The 26,215-nt window shown below is 39.2% G+C and overlaps 2 protein-coding genes and 1 long non-coding RNA gene across 4 annotated transcripts; 2 read left to right on the plus strand and 1 right to left on the minus strand.

Annotated features, from left to right (window-relative positions):
- Window positions 1-7,680, plus strand: LOC124404978 (chymotrypsin-like elastase family member 2A). The gene is made up of 5 exons (XM_046879553.1): window positions 1-585; window positions 958-1,198; window positions 3,573-3,718; window positions 4,224-4,498; window positions 7,301-7,680. The coding sequence occupies exons 1-5, from the start codon at window positions 492-494 to the stop codon at window positions 7,472-7,474; spliced, it is 930 nt and encodes a 309-aa protein (XP_046735509.1). The 5' UTR covers window positions 1-491; the 3' UTR covers window positions 7,475-7,680.
- LOC124404984 lies at window positions 6,766-17,817 on the minus strand. Its single transcript, XR_006929041.1, has 3 exons — window positions 17,808-17,817; window positions 11,330-11,334; window positions 6,766-6,830 (listed from the first exon to the last, which is right to left on the minus strand). It is a non-coding gene; the product is annotated as an uncharacterized LOC124404984 (long non-coding RNA).
- On the plus strand, window positions 17,523-26,215 carry LOC124404966 (zinc finger protein 846-like). 2 transcript variants are annotated; one of them, XM_046879533.1, is made up of 3 exons: window positions 17,523-17,803; window positions 21,844-22,410; window positions 24,310-26,215. In XM_046879533.1, exons 2-3 carry the CDS (start codon window positions 21,853-21,855, stop codon window positions 24,943-24,945), a joined length of 1,194 nt encoding a protein of 397 aa, XP_046735489.1. In that variant the 5' UTR covers window positions 17,523-17,803; window positions 21,844-21,852; the 3' UTR covers window positions 24,946-26,215. The 2 variants fall into 2 exon arrangements, with proteins under 2 accessions (XP_046735489.1, XP_046735498.1); XM_046879542.1 differs by having other exon boundaries at window positions 17,523-17,798; window positions 21,838-22,410.

Here is a 26,215-nt window from a genome sequence, read left to right on the forward strand (position 1 = left end):
TTCTCGGGGGCGAGATTTCCCAGACAGCGGCCCGTTTCCATTCTCGCAGGCTACAGCTCAAGATGAGTCCCCTCCTTCCTCAGCGGTGCCTGCTCATTGTCAGCGAAGCACTTTCCTCGCGGAGTGCAGGCCTCATAGACCAAAGATACCAACGACGAGGAATACGAGCAGACGAGATCAGACCTGGTCTAGTTCGTTGCCGATCGCTAGCGCCAAAGCGTCGTTGACAGCGTCCGCGGATTTTCTGCAAGCAATTGGTCTCGACGCTCGCGTCTCTCGAGAGCCGTTACACCGAAAATCGGAAGTGTGATTGGCCTGTGAAGCCTGCTGTCAGTTCCAGGTTTTCTTGTGAAGGACGCGATTGGTCTGAAAATTATCTCCCGCCAACAAACCAGTGCTCATTCTAGCATGCGTGAGTCCAGAAACAAAGCTTCCACTCTGTGAGATTGGCTCTGTCTCCAAAAGGTGGCTATCGAACTCCATCAAGGGCAATGAATTTACGCGCTTTTGTAGCGGCCGCTCATCTCGTCGCCCTCTTGCAGAATGGACTGGGCATGATGAAGCTGGATAAGCACGAGCACGAAAGTGAGTACATAGGCTTTACAGATGCACCATCTCTGTCCACTTTTACGTAAAATTCTGCGTCTCTTGATTCGATTTTGACGCTCTGCAATCACGCAGTTCGTGACCAGATTCCAATGCCTTTGACATTCCGCACAAGCATTTGCATACTTGGCACCCTTGATTGTTTGAAAAATTATTGTACGTCGAGAGAGATCGAAGCACTTCTGTACCACTTGTGGGTACAACTTTCGATCACACGTACCGTCGTGGGTATGGCCAGAACTGGTACATCCACTCTATTCTGAATTCCTCTTGTCTGCGCCAGACTGGAATGAGGGATTAGCGAATTGCCAATTCATCCAAGGATTAATCGAAACTCTTTGAGTTGCTTAGAATGCGGGCGCGTCGCTCCTACGCAGAGGCAGTCACGGGCTGCGAACGACTCGACGTCGGCAACTGCTACGCCCTCCACCACGGGGAGGATCTTCAACGGGAAGCCGAGCAAGAGGGGCGCTTGGCCTTGGCAAGTTTCGCTGCAGCTTCTTCACCCGAAGATGGGCTTCATCGGACACTGGTGTGGTGGAGTTCTCGTCGATCCGATGTGGGTGCTCACCGCAGCCCATTGCATCCACAAGTAAGATGAATATGAGCCCAGTTCGGTTTGAGTAACATGTGTGAAATGCTTGTCGGTTCTGTATAACCGTTGACCGAATGATTTGCAAGATCATATTGACAGTGACTTTGGTCGTTATGATCATCTGATAGGAGGAATGAGTTTTGAATCTTCGTCATCTCAAAAACTCAAGGATATTACAGGGCGATAATCTTGATTTTATCTTCATTATTGATCTGAAAACACATCTCCATATTTAATGTCTCTGACAACGTGTAACGTAATAGGTCAAAACGAATTCTTGAAAGGTGCTATGTAATATTGTGAGGTTTTTCATGAACTGACTGAATTCTACGAAATTGATCAAAGTTATGAATAATGGATTGGATTGGTGAAAAAACCATCTCCGACACACTACAACGACTATCAAATTTACCTTCAAACTTATGTAGACAGTTGATTTAGGAACGTATAAGCGATTTTCAAGAATCGCTATAAACTTTCCGTATACATTGTTCGAGACAGAGAATTTCTTCCGGGTCACCTTGAAGCGCTTTGTCTGCTGGAGAAATTCACGTTGAATTCGCGAATTGGTGAAAGGGTCAATTCGGTGCGAAATTTCAATTAATTTACGAAATGCTTTGCAGGCTTTAGTTGCCGCCTCGTTTATCGCGTCGACAGCTATTTCCCTGCCCTATAATCCCTCCCAAGGGATTGGAAACAGCACATAGAGGAGTGAAAAGTTTCCGCGACTTTGGTATTCGCTCTTCGCGCTTCAACGCGATAACAAACGCGAAACTAAGTTTGGCAACGAGTATAAATAATGTACACACATGCACATAAGTTCTTCCCTCGCAGATCGGAATCGGATACGCAAAGGCACACCGACGCATGACATCGGAGGATTATAGGACATTTTCTATGCTGTTCGTGCACTCGCTATCTGTTAATTAGCCACAGAGAACTCTTCGTGTCCTTCGATCCCTCTCCCTCCGCCCGTTACTCTCTCCTCGCGTTACCGTCTCTTTTTCTTCCCACTCGTTCTCGTTCGAATGAAAATGAAATGAAGTGATATTTCATCCTCGCTACGCGTAAATAGTTCGCTCAACCGTCCGTTAACTCACAGCAATCAGTGATAACTGGGGCAACACTTTTACCACAAACTAAGAACAGCTCTACGTGATTCACTTGTTGGGCAGATTTCTAATAATCTGAATTTATTCGCTCCAGAAAATGCTGCAGTCGATTTACGGATGAGCTGGCAAAAGGTTGAAAAAGCAGAATAAATCGATGATCTTTATCGACCACGGAAATTTGCAAGTTACCCACGATTTTCCACAATAACGTTCTCACATTTTCACTACGAGTAGATACCTGATAAACTGACTCGCAAGTTGGCTGGATCATTGATCCAGCACGCAATGAAAAATTGTCGAAAAAAATTATTTGGAAAAGCATTTTGAAGGTTGTAACTTCAACTTCAAAATTGTTTTTGAAAATTGTTCCTACGGTCGTTTTTGACTTTGTGGCGTCAGTCTGAGTACCAGGTTGCGAAACGCCAGAAAACGCCACCCAAACTTACGCCACGAGGTCAAAAATGACTGTAGAAAGAATTTTCGAGCTTCAAAATGCTCCCCCAAATGATTGTTTTCGACAATTTTTCATCGAATTACAGCATTTTGAAAATCGGTATTATTTCGCAGAGTGCAGGGTGTGCCGTTAATTTTGTTGCTGAGTGTATATATAGACCATTGTAACCATTAGAGGCTCATGGGTAAACAAACAAAAAAAATCCGATCATAAAGTCTGTCACTTGTGTGAATAAATTGATATTTTTTGCCATTCTACAATATTAAGCTCTAGTAGTGAGAGTGACTAAAACTTACGCTCATATTTCGTTACGTTAATGGAAACATTTCATCTGAACAAAAAACACCGTGTCAATGCTTCTGATAGTCATTCATTTTTTGTGGAAAAAAATTAAAATCACGACAGATCATCGATGAAAATTCTATACCTATATGTTCAGCAAAACATGTGAACCTATCCTGATTACGTGATTCAAAAAGAAATGCTGAATTCAGTAAAAATTGTGAGATTATAAAAACATCAGACAATAAGTGCTAGAAAATGTCAACATATATTTTTCGAATTTACCTATCTTGATTGGAATGTTAAAATCTAGTGTACCCGGAAGCATAGATTACTTTTTTTCTGAGAATTCTATTAGGGTCCATGCATTGAGAAGTTTCGTTGTAAAGTGTTACAGTTTTTTAGAAAAGTACTTTGACAAAGAATCCTATAACCCTTACTGTTCTGAATTACGACAGTCCTTAAGGTCTTGTAATACTGATTCATCGACCATCAGTCAAAGAGCAATTTCTTTGGATTCCAGTGAACTTTTTAATTTGCCCGTTGGAGCCTTGTGGACGGCGGTGGTTGGCGAATGGGAGCTGGATTCTGGGCGTCGAGGATCTGCTCGGCTTCCGGTGGAACGAGTCATACAACACGAGCGTTTCAACAACTACGTTCACGACATAGGTGGGTGAATCATTACTCTAATTAGCCATCATCATCTATAATTACTTCATCCGTATGCACAGTGAAAGAAATTTCTGGTCATGGTTACTCTACAGTCCTCGACTATTTTCATTTTTAACCATTAATCGTGGGCACTAAATGAATATAAGTTTTGTCTAGTTTGTGTGTTACTATTTTTGTTGGTTCTGCTCGCTCGTGGTTGATTTTCTCGTAAATATTGCGATGATTTGATACTGTTGCACCAATCAATTGATGTTAAGGCCTCATTGGACTGAACAGGTGTAGTAAACTCAAACATAACAGATTCAATATTGCGAAAAAATAAGAAAATGTGATACATAGTAACAAGTATAATCTCACCATATGACTGTACCACATGTTCCACATTTTCATGTGATTCCAGCAGTATTTAAACCGTCACTATAACGCGATACCAATAATTTTATCGTAGTTATAACAACTGTACATTTTGTGTAATCTATGTAAGTCAACGTTGGTTGCACAGCTCTCCTAAAATTGGTCAGACCAGCTCCACTGTCATCCATGGTGAGGACAATCTGTCTGCCTGACAAGGACGTGAGGCTACAGGAGCAAGTTCACTGCGTTGCATCGGGCTGGGGTCGATCCGGTCCGTCACCAGCTCTTTCTACAGCTCTTCTGGAGGCCAGCGTCCCTCTGCTAGAGCTTGAAGACTGCGAAATAGCTTACGGACAGACTGTGCCAATCCGTGGTGGGCATCTCTGCGCTGGACACACCGATGGATCTACTGGAAGTTGCGTGGTAATGGAGTTTTTACTTACAATTAGTTGAGCTGTAAAGACTTGCCCACCTAAAATGAACAAGATCTTCACGAATTTGAAATCTCATTTTGGCGACATTTGTTACCGATATTACGCGCATGCCGGTAATGTATGCGTGTAATGTCGGTAAGACATTACCGGAACGCATGAAAGGTCGGTAAAAAATATCGCCAAAATGAGATTTCGGTGTTCTTCGTAATCGAAAACCAGATCAGCTGCCATTTCGTCAATTCATCATCAAATCTCATGGGACTGGGCTCAAAATGTGTGTTTCATCACCACCGAATGGCATCATACCGGATAGTTCGATCAATTCAGTGTAACTGTGAAAATTTGGCCAATTTCTGTGGGTGGTAACTAATCTGTAAATTTTTTTTCAAAATTTTGAAAAAGTAAAAAGATGCTCCACTTTTTGCCAAAGTAAGGCATTAACTGCCCAAGTTTCACTCGGATCGCTTGAGCGGTACAGGAGTTTTGCATCCCCGCGTTTTGGAGGTGTACAACGGGTCTTCATATGCACCTTAAGAGTTAAACAAACTAAGCGTATAGCCCATGCAACGTAGGTATATGAGCTGGACTGATTGAGAGTTCGGTTCGCATCATCCAGCGTAAACTGACATTCTAACAAAATAAGTGTGGCTGAAGTATCCTTCGCAATATTCGGATCCTCAAAGAAGTGTGAGGTGTACAGTCGAGCCGTGAGAATTTCTAACAAAAGAATAACGAAACGAAGACGGAACAAGTGCAACTGACTGTGAGTTTCATCCATGTGAATGAGGTCAAGGCAATGTCTTCTCAATACGTAGAAACAAATTTAAAAAATTGCAAGCTTACACGCAAGAGCTCAGTAATCAATAACTTTTAATGCTTTTGAACAATCGTTCGAACATCATCAACCATAGCGGTGATTCGATTTTTTCAAATTTATTCTTAGCTCTTTAATTGAGTAAAACGACTCAAGTTTGAAACCAATACAGATGAGATGTAATAAACTAATGCTTCGATTTCAAAATATATGACGTTCATAATGTCAAAAATCCATACCACGTGATGCGAACTAAATTAATTTACAAATACAATGAGCGATAATTAATTGAAATTGAGTAATCTCTACGAATTTGGCACTAAAAAATGGATATCGATAGTTTACTCTATACGATTACGATTTTCAATTTTTTCCCGTACCAAAGGAATAATTTTCTGGTCAACTTCTCAGAAATTTGTTCAATTTTTTATTTCAAATCTCGACTGTATCCACTTGAATTTGTATTAAAATTTTTATTTTACTGAATTCTACACCTGATACATCATCAACAGTCAATCCTTCACCAGGATCACAAATCATTTGTGTGCAGTGATCGATTCATTCCTAGATTCATTACTACGCGAGAGGCTAGGCATTGCCTTTACACTCGTGACTGCACTTCCATCGCTGCACTGAAGGGGAAAGCTATGTCGAATTAATTCTTTCCACTAGCATTGATCAATTACACGTCAGACGTGGCTAATCGGATCAGAAGAGATTTCCTTTCTTCACGGCCTCTTGTGTTTTCACTCGGACGTTTATGTACGCTACGTTACAACCGACAATAAATATGTTCTGAGCAAGTACTAATCGGCAACGCGATTTCCACTACTTACTATGATTGTCCAGTATAAATAGCATACATAAATCGCTGGCATATATGAGGCATTCCATGGCAAACCGATCTATGCATGACCCTCACCATTAGCGACTTCTTACATTTTTAAGCGTGGTGTAGAGTGTACAAAAAAATTATTACTTTTACTGAGCTTTAGATTTTTTTGGACCGAGGGTTTGATTTTCACTGCTCCCAAAAACACAGAAACCCAGTTTTTGAATGAATAGCCTTAATTGATTGGCTTTAAATTTTTTTCATGAATCCTTTGTTGATAAACGAAAATTTTTGAAACCAAAATGAGAGTGGGCATTAGACGTGTCCAGAAAAATCAGCCTTTTTTTAAACTCACATGTTCAATAATTGTAGGAAAAGGAAATAAGATACCCTTTTTAATTTGATGAATTTATATTAATATTCAGTGGTTCCTGAACGCAATTTTCCATTTTTTTGGTTGGTGATTAACATTGGAAAAAAATGTTAGTTATTTCGGAATGTTGTAGCTCAGTAACTAGGCAATATACATATCCAATAGATATTTTTGTAGGGAATTGAATGCTCTACAAAAAAGTATTTTATAACTTTTTGATAACTAAACTCTTTCAAAAGTTATTCAAGGTTAAAGTTGAAATCATGGAAAAATCACTTTCTTAGAGATTAACAACGAAAATACTGAACTTATCACAAAATATGTTATTCAATCAATTTTCAACTTGAGAAATAAAAAATTGTTGATTTTTTTGAACCAGTTTTTTGCTAGAAGCTACAGGCGTAGCAAGTAATCGCAAAGTGAGAAAAATCGTATTGAATATAAATTTAAAAAAATATGAATTCATATTTAATTTGGATTCTCTCGCTTTTGCGCTTTTGGTATCCGAAGCTACACGCGAACCAAGTAATTGAATATTTGACTGTGTAACTTCAACATCAAAGACTTCTTTTCGTCAACTGCACTCCAAGTAGCTCTCGCAGAACTTGAAATGGCACTATTAGGCTTTGAAAACATCTTAGTCATAGTTAATTTATGAATGTAAATTGTAAATTGACGATAAATAATGTTACCACAAATTCACGCGATGATCACTCGCAGTATCTCAAAAACCTGTAAAAATCTAACAATAAATTTACTTGCAATTTTTCAGGGTGATTCAGGAGGTCCACTGCAATGTAGACGTGCAAACGGCGACTGGGAATTGGCTGGTGTCACGTCATTTGGCTCGGGGTGTGCGCAGCCTGGTTACCCGGATGTCTATACCCGTGTAAAGCACTATGTAACATGGATCAGAGACACCATTCGAGCCGACAAAAACTCCTGAGATCACAAATAGGTACTGTCGATAGATTTGTCAACTCAAACGCCCGCACTTCCTTACGCCAAACTCGTTGTTAGAGATGTTTTGTGGCATTAGAGTGGAGTGCGGTGTCAATTGAGGGAATCCAATGGTTCAGTTCCTGATTATTCTTCGGATGGTTTGATTCGGCACTTAGTCCAGTCCAGTTAAGTAAAGTCAATGAGGTTCGAGGATTGGTCGATCCTCTTGCCAAGAAGAAAAATAAGAATCAGTAAGTTGATGATATTTGAGTACCTGAATGCAAGAACACCCTCCAATTAGATTTAAATACATTACTACCGAAATATTTGCCTAAGCGATAATGCGAGTGAATTTTGGATGCACAAAACTATTTCAATGGATCTGTCTTGAATAGACGCTTGAGATTTAGTGATTGCTATTCTATTTTGATTTAAATTAAAGCTTGAAATCAACGACGTTTTTATAAGTTGCAGGTGAAACCTGCACAAATAGATTTATCGGGTGAAATTATCGAGGTGCTCATTGTGATAAATGGTTCCTTGTAGATGTAAGAAGCATGCATTGTCTATTAACTAGTGTTGTAAAGTTTTTATAGTGAAATAAAATGAGTAAAAAGCCACGACGACGGTGTTCTTCGAAATTGATGTTAATTATATTGTTGGATATTTATTTATCTCATTGTCAATGTACTTTGTGTTAAATGATCAAGTTGTGAATTTGGGATGTTCTCAAATTCATATACTGAAAAAGGTGACTATGGAAGTCGTGAAAGTATATTACCTCCGTCAATGCAAAATGTGATCGTATTTTCTTAATCACAATTTAACCCTTTACTAGTTCATCGTTACCTGGAGGTGACTGAAAAATAAAAACCACTTGAAATTTGTCAATGCGACAATGAACACAGAAGTCTATTTATATGATAATTTCAATTGATTTGTCCTTACACGCAAATCGCAATTAATTTTGATGGCGGAAATGAAAACGCATATGTTGACTCAGTGAGGGGGGTGAATCTCTCCACATTATTGTGTATCTACTCATTACTTACCCCCGACATTGTATTTCTGTGCAAACAGCCACGTGGCCAGAATCCACAAGTGAGAAAATATGTGGGTAAACAATACGAACCGATAAAGAGAAGTGATTTGCTTTTGGCAGTGAATTCGTCGGAAGATTGGCCCGATTCGATCAAAGGTAAATCGTAGACTTCTGCCTTTTGACCAGGGCAGATATGTTTGTAGTTCATGGTGCTCGGAGTGTGAAATATTTCTATCCGGTAACCAGATATTCGAAATCGAGCTCAGCTTCGGTCTGTTATTTGAAAAACTCTGGTCCGTGTTCGACGGCATGTTATTCGAGTAACAAAGTTCCGTCCATTTCAGACTTTGAGGCTTCGTCTTACAAGGCTGTGTGGAGACTCGGTGGTAAAAGGCTCTCGCTCAAATTTTAGCGCCCTGAGTTTCAGGTGTTGTCAAACTGCCAATCGCCCCGGTACGGACGGCGAGAAAGGACGCTATCAACTCCTGGGGGCGAGGCGAGGTTGTCTCCGATTGCTTATTCATGAAAATGCGACGCGCGACGTAACTTTGAAAGAAAGCCCATTTCCTGAAGCACCTTCGGTCTGACTATGGGTATAACGGCTGTCTCACGGCGCTCTATCAGAATCAATTTCAAAGCCTATCTCAACTCGTATCATTGTACAAATCTGAACATCTGCATGTCTGCATTTGCATAACATGCTCCATTCTCCTACCCAACTTGCTTTTCTCGCCGTTACGCAACGATGCACGTGCCGAGGCTCTCATATATACTCCAAGGGTGGATGTGGCGCGATGCATGCGCCGGTAAATATGAGCTTGTTATAGATGTATCCAGTGTTCGTGGATCCCTTTACCTGACATGTGGTGAAATTATATAGAGATATCGATTTCTCGCTGCAATTGGCACGCGCACGACACGCCACGTCGCGTCATTGCCTCGCAAGCTCCAATGAACTATGTTATTAATACGTCGCCTCGTTGAGAGCCTACAGATGTATTCTCTATGTTTACACCATGCAGTAATAGACGCAGTATAGTCAGATCACTTAGGCAGGAGACTCTGCCGCCTCTCGCTTTTACCCGCGACACCTGCACGCACTGTATAACACATTAGAGCACGTGCATCTAACTCGTACTATGGCTACTGAGGGTTTTTTGCGTCAATAAGAACCTCCCGATTTACACTGAAAGTGCTGAAAAAAGTTTTGGGTGATGAAATGCGGTGTAAAAGGACTTTCTAATTTCTCATCTGATAGTCTCACAAGACTTCTTGCAAAATCCTAATAGCGGCTCTTTCTGCAAGATGATGATATTTACACACGTATATGTACGAATGTAAGTATAGGTTCAGTTTTGCTCTTCGCCGTTGGGTCTCATTGATCTGAATATTATCGCTCGGGGGAGAAGTGAAGACAGTTTTAGTAAAACTGGACCAGTGAAGCGAGGAAAATTAAGCTTCACTATTCGTATTACAGTCATAAACTTTCAGCAATTCTACTATACAATTTCTAAATTAAGCATAGAACTGATATCCTTATAATTTTACCTTCAGTTGCCCCGAGATAAATATTAATGCACAGCTAATGTTGCTACAATTGCGGTAATTTCAACTGCAACGAATCTACTATTTTGGACAAGTGAAATTTTCAACGATCCTTTCAAGACTGGGAGAAAATTTAACATCATCAGAAAAATTGCACGCAATGCAGCTTACCCTAATAAAATGAATCAAGACTATTTTACTGCATCTGAGCTGTAGTCCAGAAATATTGTGATTAATTCGACGAGTCATGAGTTCAAATCTGCAGATATAATATTTAGTCATTGACTCGACAATAATATCGCTTTAGTGACTATATTAAACAATTTTACTTAAGGTATACTAAGGATTAACGAAATATTAGCAGCAGCAAGCGAACTTGATAATGGATTTTAGATTCTTGATTCTCATTCTGGAGATATATTTGTGATGTCGTGTTGTGACGGAAAAATTTGTTTTACGGCCATTGATTCTATGCAATCATTGTACTTATTATCAAACAACAAAATTCCCGCGAGTAATCAAAATTCGGGTGATCAATGGACGGTATTGTTTTTAAATATAGGTACAGATGTATTAACGAATAAATACATCATTTCATCCAATCGGCAACGAAAACCAAAGTTACGGTCAACATTTCGTCATAGACAAACAAGAAGCTTTCGATCATTAATTGCAGAATAATTCAGAATTTGATATAGAAACGAAACAATGACTTGACAAAATGCTACCCAGTGATAACATATTTGCCAAATCATATCAAGTGTTGGAAGAAGAGATATCATAGATCATAGATATAGATCATGGTTATCATATCATAGATCATAGATATAGATCATAAATATCATAGATCATAGATACATGGGCAAGTGAAGAACTTGACATCTTTGAACCGGTATGGCGGGTACTTAATGACGCCGGATCAGGCTGGCATGGTCATATTCGTTGATGAAACATCATTTTCTATCACTGTTCCAAAAATTAGCTCTGAGCAAGTATTTCAAAAAGGCAAAAAAAAATGACACGTTTCTAATGAGCAATATAAAACAAGAATTGACTGTGACCTCATCACCCAAGGGCATGGTTTTTTCCGACATATTCAAAAAATTGCGCACCGCAACGATGACACCGACAGGCCGCCATACTTGCGTTTTCCTGTTACTTATAACACTGGCTAGCTTCTCAAAAAGTTTTAGCCATGAGCCGATCATACGTGCTTTTTGTTGGGGGCTCCCGGTCTATTACTTCATGCTGACGGAAAGGTAACTGCTGAACTACTACTAAACGCGTAAGCAGATTAGCATACATGAAATACAGATTAGGTGGTCGTGAAAATGAATTTAACATATTTTTACTGGGGCGCTGATTATTTCAAAAGTGAATTGTAGATAATTATGTAAAGTGGAACAAGATTGATTAAGATTCTGTTTCGATAGTCAAAAATCATTGCGTTCAGAACCACATTGAGAGACTATTGAGAAAGTGTTGCGCAAAAATCAGTATTCACAAAGACGAAGACAATTTTCATGATAAAAAACAATAAACAATCATGAGAGCTACTGCTCCTGATTTTTGACTACCTGATAATTGTGCTTGGATGTATGTATCGTCGTATTTTTTTTTTTTTTTTTTTTTTGGAAACGCTTTAAAGACTACTAAAACGCATAAAGAATTGAAACTAACAAAGTTATACGGTGAGGATGTCGATTTTCTGAACGTCGATTCTCCGAATCGTCAATTATCGAAATGAAAGGAATAACAAAAATAATTTTTGGCGGTTCCGCCAAAATCCACCACGTAAAGGACCTACAGTGCCGAACCTACATAGAGCTAATCCTGGACGTCAGGACCCACCACGTAGAGATCCAGGACGCAGAGAACCTGAAATGCTAGTCCTGGAAGTCACGATCCTCCAGGTAGCGGATCTGGACAACCAGAACTATGGAGCGCGAGTCCTGGAAGTTGAGATCCAACAGGTAAAGGACCTGAAGCGCAGGAACTATGGAGCACGAGTCCTGGAAATGGATACCCAGCAGGTAGAGGACCTGGAGCGCGAGTCCTGGAAGTCGAGATTCAGTAGGTAGAAAGTCCTGAAAGTCGAGATTTACCAGGTAGAGGATCTACAACGCAGGATGAAAGAGGTCGAGGACCTGGTGCTTGAAATTTGCGGCTAACTGATGTTCGTCGCCGAAAATTGTCGATCGATGACGTCAGAAGAGAAAAAAATTTTCGCCAACGTTGAAGTTCAACGTTTAGACATCCGGACATCCGAAATTTTCGCCTTCAAACTTCAATTATAAATGCATTCTATATCAAAATCACATGCTTATTGTAATTATTTCTTTAGTGAATTTGTTATGTATGTACAAATGTTCGAAACAAAGGGGTGTCCGAACTATTTTTAATGAAAACGAAAAATTTCATGCAGCACATTTACATGCATATAAATATGTAAGGGAATGTATGAACGTAATATTACTAAAGCGACAGTAGAACGGCGTAGCACAGACGTTGGAAATCTAATAAACAACCTAAATTGGAAAATTCAAGCAGGATGTAGGTGATTAGCAGAAATAATTTAATTATCAAAATATTCAACACAAGTGACCACAGGTTCTCTCTCTCTCGCTCTCTCTTTCTCTCTCCGGTTCCATGCCAACTTCTGATTACTAATTACATTATACGAGTAGTTTGCATCATGATATCACACACCTGTTACCAACTAGGAGCTCGCTTGGATATCAACAACAGCTAGTACAAATAGGGTACAGCTTACACTTGTGGACACAAAATAGGACGCAGATTAGCTGCTTGCATGTGCCGGGCTGTTTTAATCTCGCTTCGTTGGTTGAGTGGATGATAATTCGTTTCAGGTTCATTTAACCGTTATGTTTGTTATGTGAGGAAATGGATCTCGCCGTACAAACACAATGGGTGCGAGTAGATACACAAATGTTAGTATTATCTAGAGTTTGAAAACGCAGTTTGGGCCGTGACATTGCCAATTATTCGAATTTTTATATCAGAGTAATGCAGAGTTCAAGGTACTAAATGGTGTGATAAAATGTATAAAAATTTTTGACCGTGTACTAAATTCCTGCAGGGTATGCACCCTTCAAATGGACAAGACGTGTGTGGGGACGTCTTGCATGAGGCCGGAAAAAAGTTTCACATTTCAAGGAAATGGAATGAGACTCATTAAAGAATTAAAGTAGAATTGAAATTGTAAATAAGTGGGGCAATAAAGGAACAGCTATTAAAGACAGCAGTGAAGCTGATGTAAATTAAAATTGTCGAAGCCACCATATGATGTTCATTTCATCAACAATAACATATTAACACTGTTTAATAATGCAATCTCAATGTTCCTTAGATGTTTATTTATGCCTCGCACTGCATCTTGAGGTTCCTTTTTAAACTTCCCGCCATCTACAGATTTGCGGTGGGAAATCCTTGCCAAGAATCATAAATATCGGAGTCATTACAATCAGGAATTCATTTCAAAGTATACGTTTTGCCAGTTTGATGTAAAACGTAGCGGGAAAAAAAGTTGAAACATTATGTCGGTTTAAAAGTTGTACGAAATTTTCGAAACAAGAACTCCATGTAATTACCTATTATCAAAAAGGGTTTTCTTGACGTTTTACTTGTTTGTAAACAAATTTTCGAAAGAGCTTAAAATAGTAAAAATAATTTTTCATTCACAAAGTGGTCTGACAAAAGTTCGCCCGAAATTCAAAATTATTTTGCGCTCAGGAAATTAACTCCTGCAACCTCTTTGTCGCATAAATTCACTGTTTAACAGCTGATCTCAAAAAAGATAGCCGCGCACAGGCATCCAGCCCTAAATAGTATAGTGTAATGCAATGGTAAAATATTGTGAAATACGTATTTCATCTCACTAAACGGCATATTAGGGTTTATTCTTACTATGACACTATTAATCAGTTCAGTATTACAATTGTAACAATTTTTGATGCCTCAACTATGCATCGTCATCATCTCCGCATAAAAATTTTGGAGATACAAAAATAGGGCAGAATTTTGCATCGATATGCTGTCTACAAGACGAAGCTGAAGGAAATTTTTATCGCCTCGTACAGTAGTTTGAAAAATATACTTGCAACAATTTTTAAAATAGTTTCATAAGTACTTTGCCTTTATACTGTGTATGCTAATATCTGAAGAATTGTATTTCGCAGTTTCATGAAATCAATCTCACGTAGTTGCCGTAGTTATTGCATGCAATGCGGCTGATCTCGCAAGAATTATATTGGTTCGGACGTTGCGTACCGTGCATTTCAATTTAATTAGCACTCCGGCAGTACGGCCGTATTTTATTTTAAGCTCTCGGCTAGTATTCGGTGTGTAATCCTCACCATTACTTGATTGAAGAACTCAACCAGCTCCGAGAAATTGAGCAGACCACTCATACATGCATGGAGCTTGAAGCCCGGAGGGAGGATCCCTCGCTAGTTGCGTATTCAAAATGTATATCACTACATTTGTGTTCATGTTTTTCAATTCCAATAATGACGTGTTTGGCATCACTTACTTCATTTAAGTAAGTGCGAATCTCAAGCGAATTCTTTTTTTATTGAACACTTAAGGGACACTCCCTATAGAAGCTTCAAGATATGCACTTTTTTAGTGCTTAAAGTTATAATTTGAAATGTATGAAGGATCTTGGATGTGTAGATCATCAAAGCAACATTTTTTGTTTTTGCGTCAACCTTTCGACCCTAGTTTTGGGTCATTCTCAGGACGGTTTAATTTATTCTGATAACGGAAAAACCAAATCTAACAACTTGCTGGCGGCATAAGAACAATTGCAGAAAAAAAAACACAATGCAAATTGACTGACTTTAAAAGCATTCGTTAACACGTGGGATCAGAGTTCTCCTTAAATTTACATAATATAAATAAAATAACATGGATGGATAATGATAGACATGCTCATCATTATAACGGTAAAAAATTATTGTTTTCCTTTTTTTAAAGTAATAAAGAAATAAAAAGTGACGTCCCGAGCGCCTTTTAACTCCGATCGGCAACGAATCGAGCGGCAAAAAAGCGCAGCACCTTGTCAACAAAAGAGGCCCGTAAATCACGCAAAAGCGATGGATGGGCAAAATGAATATTACGAGGAAGCTGAAGGATTATTATATTGTGCTGAAATAGCTGACTTTTCGGTAAGTCACAGAATCATACGTACCAAAACGTGCCCTTGCCAAAACTTTAAAAGCGATTATCTCGAAACTTTTATTTTCAATGAGATGAAAATCGGTGTACACGATTACTCAAAAACTGTTTGACCGATCAAGGCTTTTCATCAAGTGATCACGTGTATACACCAGTCAATTTTTTTGCGCAGATTGTTTTAGATAATCCTAAGGTGCTGGAGTGTACACCGCCATATTTCAATTTTTTTAAGGAAAAAAAAAAATGTTTTGAAAGCTTTAATTATGTAATAAAAAGCACTTACGGCCCTGAAAAAATATACATATTCCTTACCCTAAAAAAAATCATTAAAATCGAATAAGATTTGGTGTTGTAGTTATACTGGATTTGACATCTTACTGCAGAAATTAGCCCTAATAAGTGAAAATATTTATCGTGAAATAACGTTGAGAGATTTGTGAATTCGCCGATATCGAGGAAAATATTGTTTTCCAGATATTGTACGTATTTCTAAAGCTGTTTCGAACTCTGGCGCAGAATCAACGTGATTATCCTCACATTTCTAATTTTACAATCATTCTTTGACATTTGTTGGCAATCAGATACTATTTTACGCCAAACGAAATTACAGCTAAACAGCTGAAGTACGATTCCATCGTTGCACTGTCAAACTTCAAAACCGCACGCTGAACAGTGGCCTCAGGGTTCTCGCTAGATATAATAACGACCAAATACATGTGCCATAGAATAGAGCTGAAAATATGACGAGAAGTGTGCACACCGCAACATATTAATTGTATGTGAAATAACTGGCACAATTATCAAGGAAATCCGCAAGGTACAGAAACGAAAACATTTTCGTATTCATATAACAATTTTCTAATAATTAACTATCTGTTTTCGCATCGTATCAATTGCGTGAGTTGAACAATGAAATATTTGTTATGTTATTGTTAGTAGCAGTGCGTGGCAATAGTATACATGTTGTAAGGGTGTTTCACCCTTCCAACGCATCTATTATCCGCCGTTCTCATCTAATTAACACGCGTTATAGGTAGGCCCAAGCGAAGCACATATGAGCACGCCTCCCGACGAGAGTTGTTCGCCATTTGGCCATCGCTTTGTAGGGCGCCCTAGTGCCGCTGGACTTGCGCATTGAACGCGAAAGGGCGTACAATTATTTGGTTCTTTGCACGTGGGACCCTGAGTTTCAATTAATTGGGAGTTACAGAATATGTTGATATTGTTTCCATTTATTAACTCCAGCTGATAATTATTCAAAATCAAACAATATTTGTTCGAGATATTGTTCAAGCAACTCTTTCATTCTACATTAAGGACTAATGAAGGCCATTTCAGACATCCTTTACTGACGATATATTTTTGTTTCCAAATTCTCAGTGATCCGGCTGTTGTTAAATATGAAATTCTAACTAATCCACGTTTGTTAAACGTGGAATACCGCTGGATAAGGGATGAGAGCTATGAAGCCATTGGAAAGCAGAAACATGATACTAAGCGTGTGTCAACGGTCACCATATCGATTTTGTAACAGTGTACGAGTTCATGGTGCAGAAATTTCACAGTTTTCAATCTAGATTTCAGTCTATAAGCTTTCAAATGATCACCGTTAACTGATGACAAGCTATCGGGTAGGAAAAACAAATAGCCTGTTCTTTCATTCATCCATATTGTTATTCATCAAATTTGGGCTGTATAAACAGGAGTGGAAATGTCAAGTAATATGGCTTCCAAAAACGAAACAGCAGCTGGTAGTGATCCTCAATTCCGACGAATATAAGAAAACAGTAAACTGCATACAAGCAACGGTGATAATTGTCCAAAATTCTCTCCCTTTCATACATCGCTCTTTTTACTTCGAATTTTCACCACCAGTAGGCAGTTTACTCAATGGTCTCTATCTATCCATATATAAACGGTCACATAAGGTGGTGAAGAAATGACGTTATATAAATGTTAAAATAAAAATCTTCAAGCTCTAGAAACATCCCCTCCGTGCACAGTCAACGATTCACGTCCGATTCCGATGATAAAGTATTGGAGACACAGAATGGACTCAAATTCCTCAAGACCTACGGAAAATGTGAGGGGACCGTGAAGCCCCAAGTTTTCTCGATCACCCTTGCCAGTTCTCCTTTCCAACGAAGTCAGCGATAGGGGATTTCTAGGGTTAGTCGGGGTTCAGTGGCGAGTGCTCACGGCCCTGAGTAGCCTTTCGGTTCGGATGATCGCCGACGGTGAGTTGACTGGTGTTGGATATCTAGCGCGACCGCGTCGTGCACGGCGCAGCGCACAGCGCAGTAGCACACTTTCTTCGGGCGGCAGAAAGCGAGTGACGGGTAGTAGGCAAGCGATAACTGAAGACTCTCTCCCTCGCCGCCGCATCCCGAGGTCTCCGTAGTGTTCACCCGTGGCCGTTTAACAATCCCCGGAACCGTCCTGTCGCGAAGCTCATACTCCTCGTTTGCACCCGGGGCGGACTGCTCCTCTCGGCCAGAGCGGCACCATCGTAGCTGGCAGCGGGAGCGGCGAGAGAATAACGGTGAGTCACGTAGATCTATACTATAGGCATTAGGCACGCGTCTGAAGGATGCGTTAGACCGTTGACCACGGCTCTTGCGGCCTATGTAGAGAGGTTGCGAGTTTCTCCTACTTCTCGCTGCCTTACCGCGGCACCGATAATCAACTTCTGCACTCGTTGTCAGAGTCGTCCAAGTGTGACGTGCCTCGCCGGCTGCTCCATGTATGTACATACATACATACACTCATACATACATATGGTACACACATGCATACCTATTAAGATTTCAAGGACTCCTGCGACGCCTCATGCCTTTCGATGACTCGCTGATGCTAACAAGGATTGTTGATTTGCCACCGTGATGCACGTGTGACTAAAACATGGTGGCCATAAGCCTTTCCTTGATTTGGAGCGCCCTGCTTTCAAACCTTGCTCTTCCATTTTATGTCGCCTACGTCTTCGTCGCACTTTAAATCTAGTATTCAGACTTCAGAGGCGACTTTTGTGATGGTTTGCGTTCTTGTGTAACACCGTTGCGATTGGTTATCCTTCTCGTAAATCTAGACAGACACATAGTTTTCATAGCTATTTTTGCTGAGCATAAGCTGTTTGCTTTATCGAACCGACGCCGAGCACTATTTCATCGCTACGGAGGCAGTTGTACGTATTTAGAACAACTGATCGGCCGCTTCCTTGTCCATTGGAGTCTGTCTTGGAGTGCGATATTGACGAAACTTTAGTATGGTTTTTGTACTTGTGATGCTATATTTTCACTGCAATTCTGTCTCCGGTTTTATACAGTAAAATCCGGTGTCGACAGAACTCCATCGATATTCCATAGAAACTCATACCAAATAATCATCAGACAATATATTCAGATTTTAATTGGCAATTCTTTCTTTCGCGTTAAATAAAACTCGTTATTGAACTCTTGCTCCACTACATAGACACTTAGTTGCATCATCTTCCATTTGAAATTGAAATATAACAGCATATATATAATTGACAGGATTATTATCATAACTTCACCGTTTGTAGAATCCTGAGATTATCTGCGCAGTACTAAAGTAATATTGCTATGAGTTTTATTATCAATGTCATGTGATAACAACCAGCAAGATTGACAATCACAATTAATATGTCAAAGTATAATTCATCGTTTGCTGATCCCTTCCAAATATTTTCTATTTACGATATAATCTTGGGTAAAAGTTTTTTCGTGAAGTTTCTTTATTCTTATAATCTCAATAGTATTTTTGTATGACCTAAGCAGTATCTTGATACCAGCTGCAGTTGTATATAGATGGCGTTACGTAGCTTTTCAAAATAAATTCGGCAACTTGCTCCATTCATCTCTTCACGTGTATGAATATGTGTATGCTAACAAAACCAACTCATCGATGTTGTATGAAAATTATATTCTATCGATGAAACGGATGTTTTAAAAATATTCTAACCATTCAACGTCCGTCAAGTAAATAAATACTAAATCATCTTTAGAGCGATTACACTTTCAATTGTTTCATATTGTTTGGAACTATGATAGTTCAAATTGGAGTTCAATAGAATATGTCCAGATTACCGCGATAAAACTATCAGTTACGTTATTCCAATTATTATTCCCGATAATTTCTAGTCAAGTTTTGAATGATGCAGTTCCTCAGGTAATTCAATGATCACTATTTATCATACCGTTTCACATTATACTAGGTCGTTTCTGCAAAGGTTGCTGTAGTCAGTCCTTACCAACCAATTAAAATTACACTTATTTTGTCTTTTATACATGCTTACGCATCTCTGAAGCAAACAGCTGTACGTAGCACCATTCCATATGCAATGCCGAATAAAAATATCCAAAAACTTTTTTTTCACCCAGGAATAATGTCACAAATGGTATTCAATTACAGAAAAACATTTCTTGGCTTTATTGTTGTGTAAAACATTTTTTTTTTTTTATGTTTGTAAACGGCAGTGCATTGCAATGGCATCATTTGCAGCTTTTTTACTTCAGCGATGCGTAAGCGTGACTAATACGGTCACAATTAGTGGAATTTTACTCGGTCAGTAAAGACTGACTGTAGCATCCTCTTAATATAGGTTGAATCTGTAATCCATGTCCATCAAATATATTTGAATGCGACCTGTATGATTCTTACCTGGACAGAAACAAATTTCGCCATGGATAATTCATGTACAACTGAAAGTTAGATTTAATAATTAGAGGTCATACAGGTCGTCACGTCAATGGAAAGTCATGATTGGGAATCGAGTTGCAGAAAAGAAGTAAAGATTTTCTCCTCTAATGTACTTCCTGTTCGTAATGTTTACCTTGTTATATATTTTCACTACCTACTTTCGTTTTTATCAACAAATTGCATTGGGTAACCACACACGCTTTCGAAAGGTGTAGACATGAGTTTCTTTCTAACGAATCTAATTCTACAAGCTGTGGGTAAGCTTTTTTCGCCGATCAGTTAACGCGAACCTTAAGAAACTCGATTCAGGATAATGCGGACATCATGCGTGGTTCAAAAATTACTGGAACAGAACGGCCACTCGCCTAGAAAAATTGGAAATCTGGAAAATGTCAAGAGATTACGTTTAGTATGGGAAAGTACAAAGAATGTCCGGGAATTTTAGCGAATACTCGCAGTTGTAATTGGCAATTCCCCGAAATATCGTATTCAATGCGATCTTTAAATTTTTCAACTAACACTAATAACATGGGTCCACAAAAATAAAAAAGTTTTGGATGCTGGGGGTTGGACTATATTTTTATTGTGTATTTTTTCCCGCTGAACACGATTCTAAAGTCAGAATTGGGGTTAGATGTGAAAAATCTTGAAGAAAACCACAAAAACCCATAAAAACCATGTTTTAGTCACTATTTCTTATGGTTCTTGCATCTAAATATTTTTCGTTCGTTTCTCTCTGTAACATGCACCAGCGCGCTACAAATATGTATTTTTCCATCATTCGGGGCTGTTCCGGAGGTCATGCATGGTTAAAAACATGTTTGTGTATGTTTTTTTACATGATTTTTATGGATTTTTGTGTTTTTTTTTCAAGATTTTTCACATCGACCCCCAATTCTGACTTCAGATTCGTATTCAGCGGGAAATAATACACCAGAAAAATACAGTCCGATCCTTGGTCTGTATGTCTGTCTCTCTGTTTGTCCCGTATGCATTCGTACACCATTCATTCGATTGCGATGAAACTTGGGGAAGTTTTTGTCCGCACGCCCGAGGTTCTGAATTGGCACCAGCATTTTACAATAGGTGGCGCGCGAATCGTTTCAACAAATTACCGTATTTCATATAGTTGCATGCCGGGGGTTATGCTAAGTTCGATTCTAGGTTAGGTCATTAAATTTGGATGCGGGCGAAGCCGCGACGGAGGCAACTAGTTCATTTATAAATATGATTATCGTGATATCAATCACAAAGTGAATATGTATGCCTAACCATAAGACCTGAATTTTATATTTACTAGTATTGACGATCTTCTGTTACTTGATTATAAAAATAACAATATAACTAAATATTCAACGTTTTTAAAGATGTAAAAAAAGTGTTATGAAATGCGCGATATGTTGAAGGACGAAGTCAGGGGATAAGCTTAATTTCGACCAGGGAAATAGGGAGAATTTAGAAAATTATAAAAACTTAATCCAATTAGGGTAGCATAAGACCCAATAACCCAGGTTTTTCTTTTAGGAAGTTTTTTTGGTTCTTTCATTTCTGACACAAATATGAGTAGTTTTCATCACTAAATTTATTCTCATACCCCATACCTCTTTAAGGAATGTGTATTTGGCTGAATATCGAATAGAATTAGACCGAAATCGGCGATTTTATAAACCACATACCTATATTAATTGTTTCAAATCATTTTATGCGACGAGCACGAATTGGTACTTATTAATACGGGTTTTCGTATTACATGTAGATAATGAATAAAGTCGATAAGAACTGATACGAGAATTTCTACAATATTTTAATTGTGTCAGGAAAAATTGTGGCCCCCCTTCAACTTATCTTTCCTATTTATTTTACAGTTGAAAAAAAAGAAGATGACGATGAGCGCAACGGATTCGGAGAAGATAAAACTCGGTGGCTCTTCCGCCATCCATGTAGGTCCGATCGTGACGAGTGGATCCAACGAGACGATCTCGATCGTGATTCCGCTGTCGGCTCAAGTCTCAACGTTGGCCAGCCAAGTGACAACGGACGAGGCGCGTGCTAGTGCCTGCAACGATTGTGGCAAGGATTTTCCGGCCACCGCAGCTGCCCCAGGACGATCCCGACCAGCCGACAACTCGAAGGGATGCCCTTTCCCCACATGCAGTCGTTACGGCAGAGCCTTCTCCAGGGCACACGACCTCAAGCGCCACATAGCTCGGCACGAGGCGAAGAAAGAGAGGCTTTCGGACACCGTCAACGTCCGCGTTCATCGTTGTTCAACCTGCGGCGAACATTTTCTCAGTGACGCTGTACTGCAGAAACACTCACAGATCCACGACAGGACGAATCAACGCGAGGAGGAAACACAGAATTTTCTCTGTCATATTTGCAAAAAGAGATATGGCCACGAAAAGAAACTCAAGGTTCATCTGGCAACGCATGATAAGGTATTGCAATTAAGTGTACATTCTGGATTGAAATAGTACTTTTCGTATCTAGTGCGTAAAACACGGTTTTACGCCCTGAGTGCTCAGCAAGATCGCTTCAAGGTGTAAATCGTTAATAACGTGCTGTAAACTTAGAAAACATGCTTAAAAGCAGGGTAGAAGAGGGTCGTGTATATGGACACGGAAGGGGTCCAGGGGCGAAGCTCCTGCGGGGGGAGGGCACTGCTTTCGAAGTGACAATTCTCAGAATCAATCTGACCTCAACTATGAGTGCGGAAAACAACGATTTGAGGAATTTAAGTGCTTTTTTTATTTTACACATACCAGTGCGAAAACGGGATTTTACACTCGCAAAATGGTGCGTAAAATCCCGTTTTCGCATACTTATGGCAAAAAAACCTTTTTTCTCCTTTCAATATACCTGGCATGAGGCTCAACTGATTGTGAGTCTTTTGATTGGGAACGAAAACGGGCAGGATTGTATTTTGGAATTGGGCTGTATTCAATTTCAAGAAACGTTCTTCATGTGCTGTTAAACTGTCGACAGTCATGATGGAACCTTAATCAATCCGAATGCTTCATGTTTGCATGGATGTCATTACGTCATAGATGTCATTACGTCATGGATGAAAATAATCTCTAGCAACATCAGCGTGGTCTTGATTTTCTAATTAGACATTTTTTTATCGCGACGTACCCGAAACCTGTTGCAAATAATTCAAAACATTTGTGTTCAAAATGTGAAGCACCTACATTAGTGGTTAGAACATTTTTCACCCCGGATGGTCAACTTCTGTATTTTGCACTGAATATACAAAGGCACAAGAAATTGAAATGAAAATTACGTTTAATTTGTTGAATTTAAACACGCAAGCTCACAGGAAGATGATTGACGGCCGATTTAATATCTGTACATATGGTGTCGACATTAACGAGAAATTTAGGCTTGATAATTTCCATAAAGTGATTACAATCAAATTGTATTATTAATTTCATTCACGACTCGCTTAATACGATTGGATGTGTGTTTTGAAACTTGTATATTGGTGCAAACATTTCAAACGTCCATAGGCTTTTATAAATATCGTGAACCTTATGTGCGATCCGCTTTTAATACGAAACTTTATACACCCAAAATGGGGTGATTGCCCACAAAAATGGATTTTATGGATTTTTGAAAAGACGAGTGAGAAATAATCAAATATGGCGAAGAAATGTGAAGAATGTTTTTAATGTGAAACAACTTTCCTTGTTGCAATAAAAAGAGTGAATAGTGATGTAGATTATTGAACTGATCACTGTTTATATTGTGACAAGGAACATTGTTTCAAATAAAAAATATTTCGTCACATTTCATCGCCATATTTCGTCATTTCTCTCACTTAAAAGCGCAATATCTGAGAATTAAACTCGCGAAGTGGTGCGAATACCCTTAAGATCGTCTTTTTTGATGCGGCAAATTTTTATCATACAGCGAAAATATGGAATCCCGTTGACATGTAAACCATTTTGTGGAGTTAAAGTTAGCAACGTTATTGTAATTCGCAATTGGAGGAATGTATAAAATGCAGTAAATTATATTAACTCAAAACATATTCATATTTGACTACTTCAAAGTCACTATAAACTTGCAAAATAGTGATTTTTACGCTTCATTTTGCATTTTTTGGTGACCGGAAACGGTGGTGAAATGTTTTATGAATTTAAGATCAGTTGAGCAATACTTGTTTCTATCAGGATATGATATTGTCAAAGACTTTTCAGGCTATATTCAAACTTTTAATCTTGACAAAGAACTTATAATGAAAGTAATGAATCGTTTGTGATTTAAGTAACAAGAACATCAATGATGACCTTTGCGTGTCTTATAGGTAAGAAATGATTGTGCTTTGATTCTAGAAATCAATTTCCACGATGTGCGCACTATGCGGCCTGAGGTTTGAAGACGACGGTGAATTGCAGACGCATATGAAGGAGCACACAAGTTGCGGCCTCCTTGGGGCAGAGACTTCCTTACAAGGCATCAGGTCCTTACCTCAGATCGAGAATACGGAGGAGGAATTTTTCACAAATGAGGAAAACCTCGACAAGGTTCCTGGGAAGATGTTCGCGGCTTCGGAGCAGCCCACCGTCGCAGACGTTGACAAAAACGCGAATAACAACGCGTCTGACAAAATCCGTTGCGACTACTGCTGGAAGACGTTCAAGTCAAAATGGACGCTGAACTCGCATGTCGCTGCCCACGAGGGCAGATTCCAATTTGATTGCGATCAATGCGGCAAAAGGTTCGTCCGGAAGAGTCACTTCGAGGGTCACAGACGGTCACACGAAGCCGCACGACCGTACGCCTGCGAGATATGCGGAAGCACCTTCAAGCAGGCGAAGCACCGCAGGGAGCACATCAAGAGGAAGCATCCTGGGACTCGGAATGCCGTCCAAAATCTCTTGGATAGCATCAGCGCTTGCGTTTCCGAGGAGTCCTCGATCGACCAACCCAAGTTCACTCTTCTCGTTCCTGTCGAGTTCAATCCATGAGTCCTGCAGTCTCGTTACACCTTGCGTTTGCCGAAAGATTGCCGTACAGTGTAGAGAAATACTTATGTCAACACTAATTGTTGATGTCATTGTTCAGACTTCGGTACGTGGTGATGCGGTACCATTAATTTTTTGTTAATAGGACGATGAACAGTATATACTGGTTCAAATGCGGAAAGTAGGCAATTTTCGGTGAGTTTGAAGTTTGCAGCGTGAGCCAAGGTGAGCGCTGCAGCAATCACACTAGTCAAATATCGTCTACCCACACACGCTATTTTCTGCAATTTTCGTGAAGGAAAGTTACATTTGCGAAGCGGTAGAGGCGTAACTCACAGCGCGTAAAGTAAAATTGAGGTTAAGTAACTTACGCTCAAGACACATTCGTAAATGCGCAAAAACTGCTCCGCCAGAACTATTTTTCCGCATTGTTCGAGAATGGGGCACTTTACGCACGCTCTACAGGCTTCGAAAATTGAACTTTCTAATCAGGTTTTGAAGTAATATTAATAAGTACAAAACAGTATCTGGACAAGTTGTAATACCTTTTTTTTTTCACCTCCGTGGTCACGATTTTGTAAATCGTCCTCGTCATAACTAGATATGGTAGATGTTATAGTAAATAATAATTTCAATACACTCATTGCAGTACCTATCTACACAGTAATTCAATGTTGTTTCTGTCCACTTTAACCGATTACTTCCCGACGCCATTACTTTACTTTATGCATAACAATACATATTGGAAAAAATATTTAAAACGAACTGACGTGCCTTTAGGATTTTTTTTAATCAATGGCTTTCACTTCGGTGTAGTTGCACATTCTTTCGATGAACGATCACCTTACAGATCTTGCCTGTTATTGTTGTTAGTCAACAAAGTATGGAGAAATCCAAGAAATAAAATCATATGCTAGTTTGATCTAAAGTTATCTACTCAACAATTATTTTCAACAAAGGAAATTTCAATGAACAAGAGTATCATATTTTACTATTTAAAATAACAATGGAATATTATAAACCTATGAAACTGTAATCGAAAAATGCCTTTAGGACACGCTAGTTCTTTATAATATATCACGTGTCAAGATTTTGTACATAACCATACTGCAGAAAATTTCTAACGACAGAAGAATGTATGATCAATGCTGTTGTTGTTATAAGTCAGTTATTTTCACAGTGTAGAAAATGTATTATGGGTGCAATTTATACCCATGTAAACCAAAAACGTCGTTTATTGTAGAATTACTTAAATACAGTAATTAAAAAGATC

This window comes from Diprion similis, chromosome 1 (genome assembly GCF_021155765.1).
Source record: "Diprion similis isolate iyDipSimi1 chromosome 1, iyDipSimi1.1, whole genome shotgun sequence".
In the NCBI taxonomy this organism is placed as follows: Eukaryota; Metazoa; Arthropoda; class Insecta; order Hymenoptera; family Diprionidae; genus Diprion; species Diprion similis.

Coding starts and splice junctions, on each gene's coding strand:
- LOC124404966 (XM_046879533.1), top strand. CDS start 21,853: ATGACGATGAGCGCAACGGATTCGGAGAAGATAAAACTCGGTGGCTCT. Junction 22,411..24,309: donor ATCTGGCAACGCATGATAAG/GTATTGCAATTA, acceptor CTTTGATTCTAG/AAATCAATTTCCACGATGTG.
- LOC124404978 (XM_046879553.1), top strand. CDS start 492: ATGAATTTACGCGCTTTTGTAGCGGCCGCTCATCTCGTCGCCCTCTTG. Junction 586..957: donor GGATAAGCACGAGCACGAAA/GTGAGTACATAG, acceptor TGAGTTGCTTAG/AATGCGGGCGCGTCGCTCCT. Junction 4,499..7,300: donor GATCTACTGGAAGTTGCGTG/GTAATGGAGTTT, acceptor GCAATTTTTCAG/GGTGATTCAGGAGGTCCACT.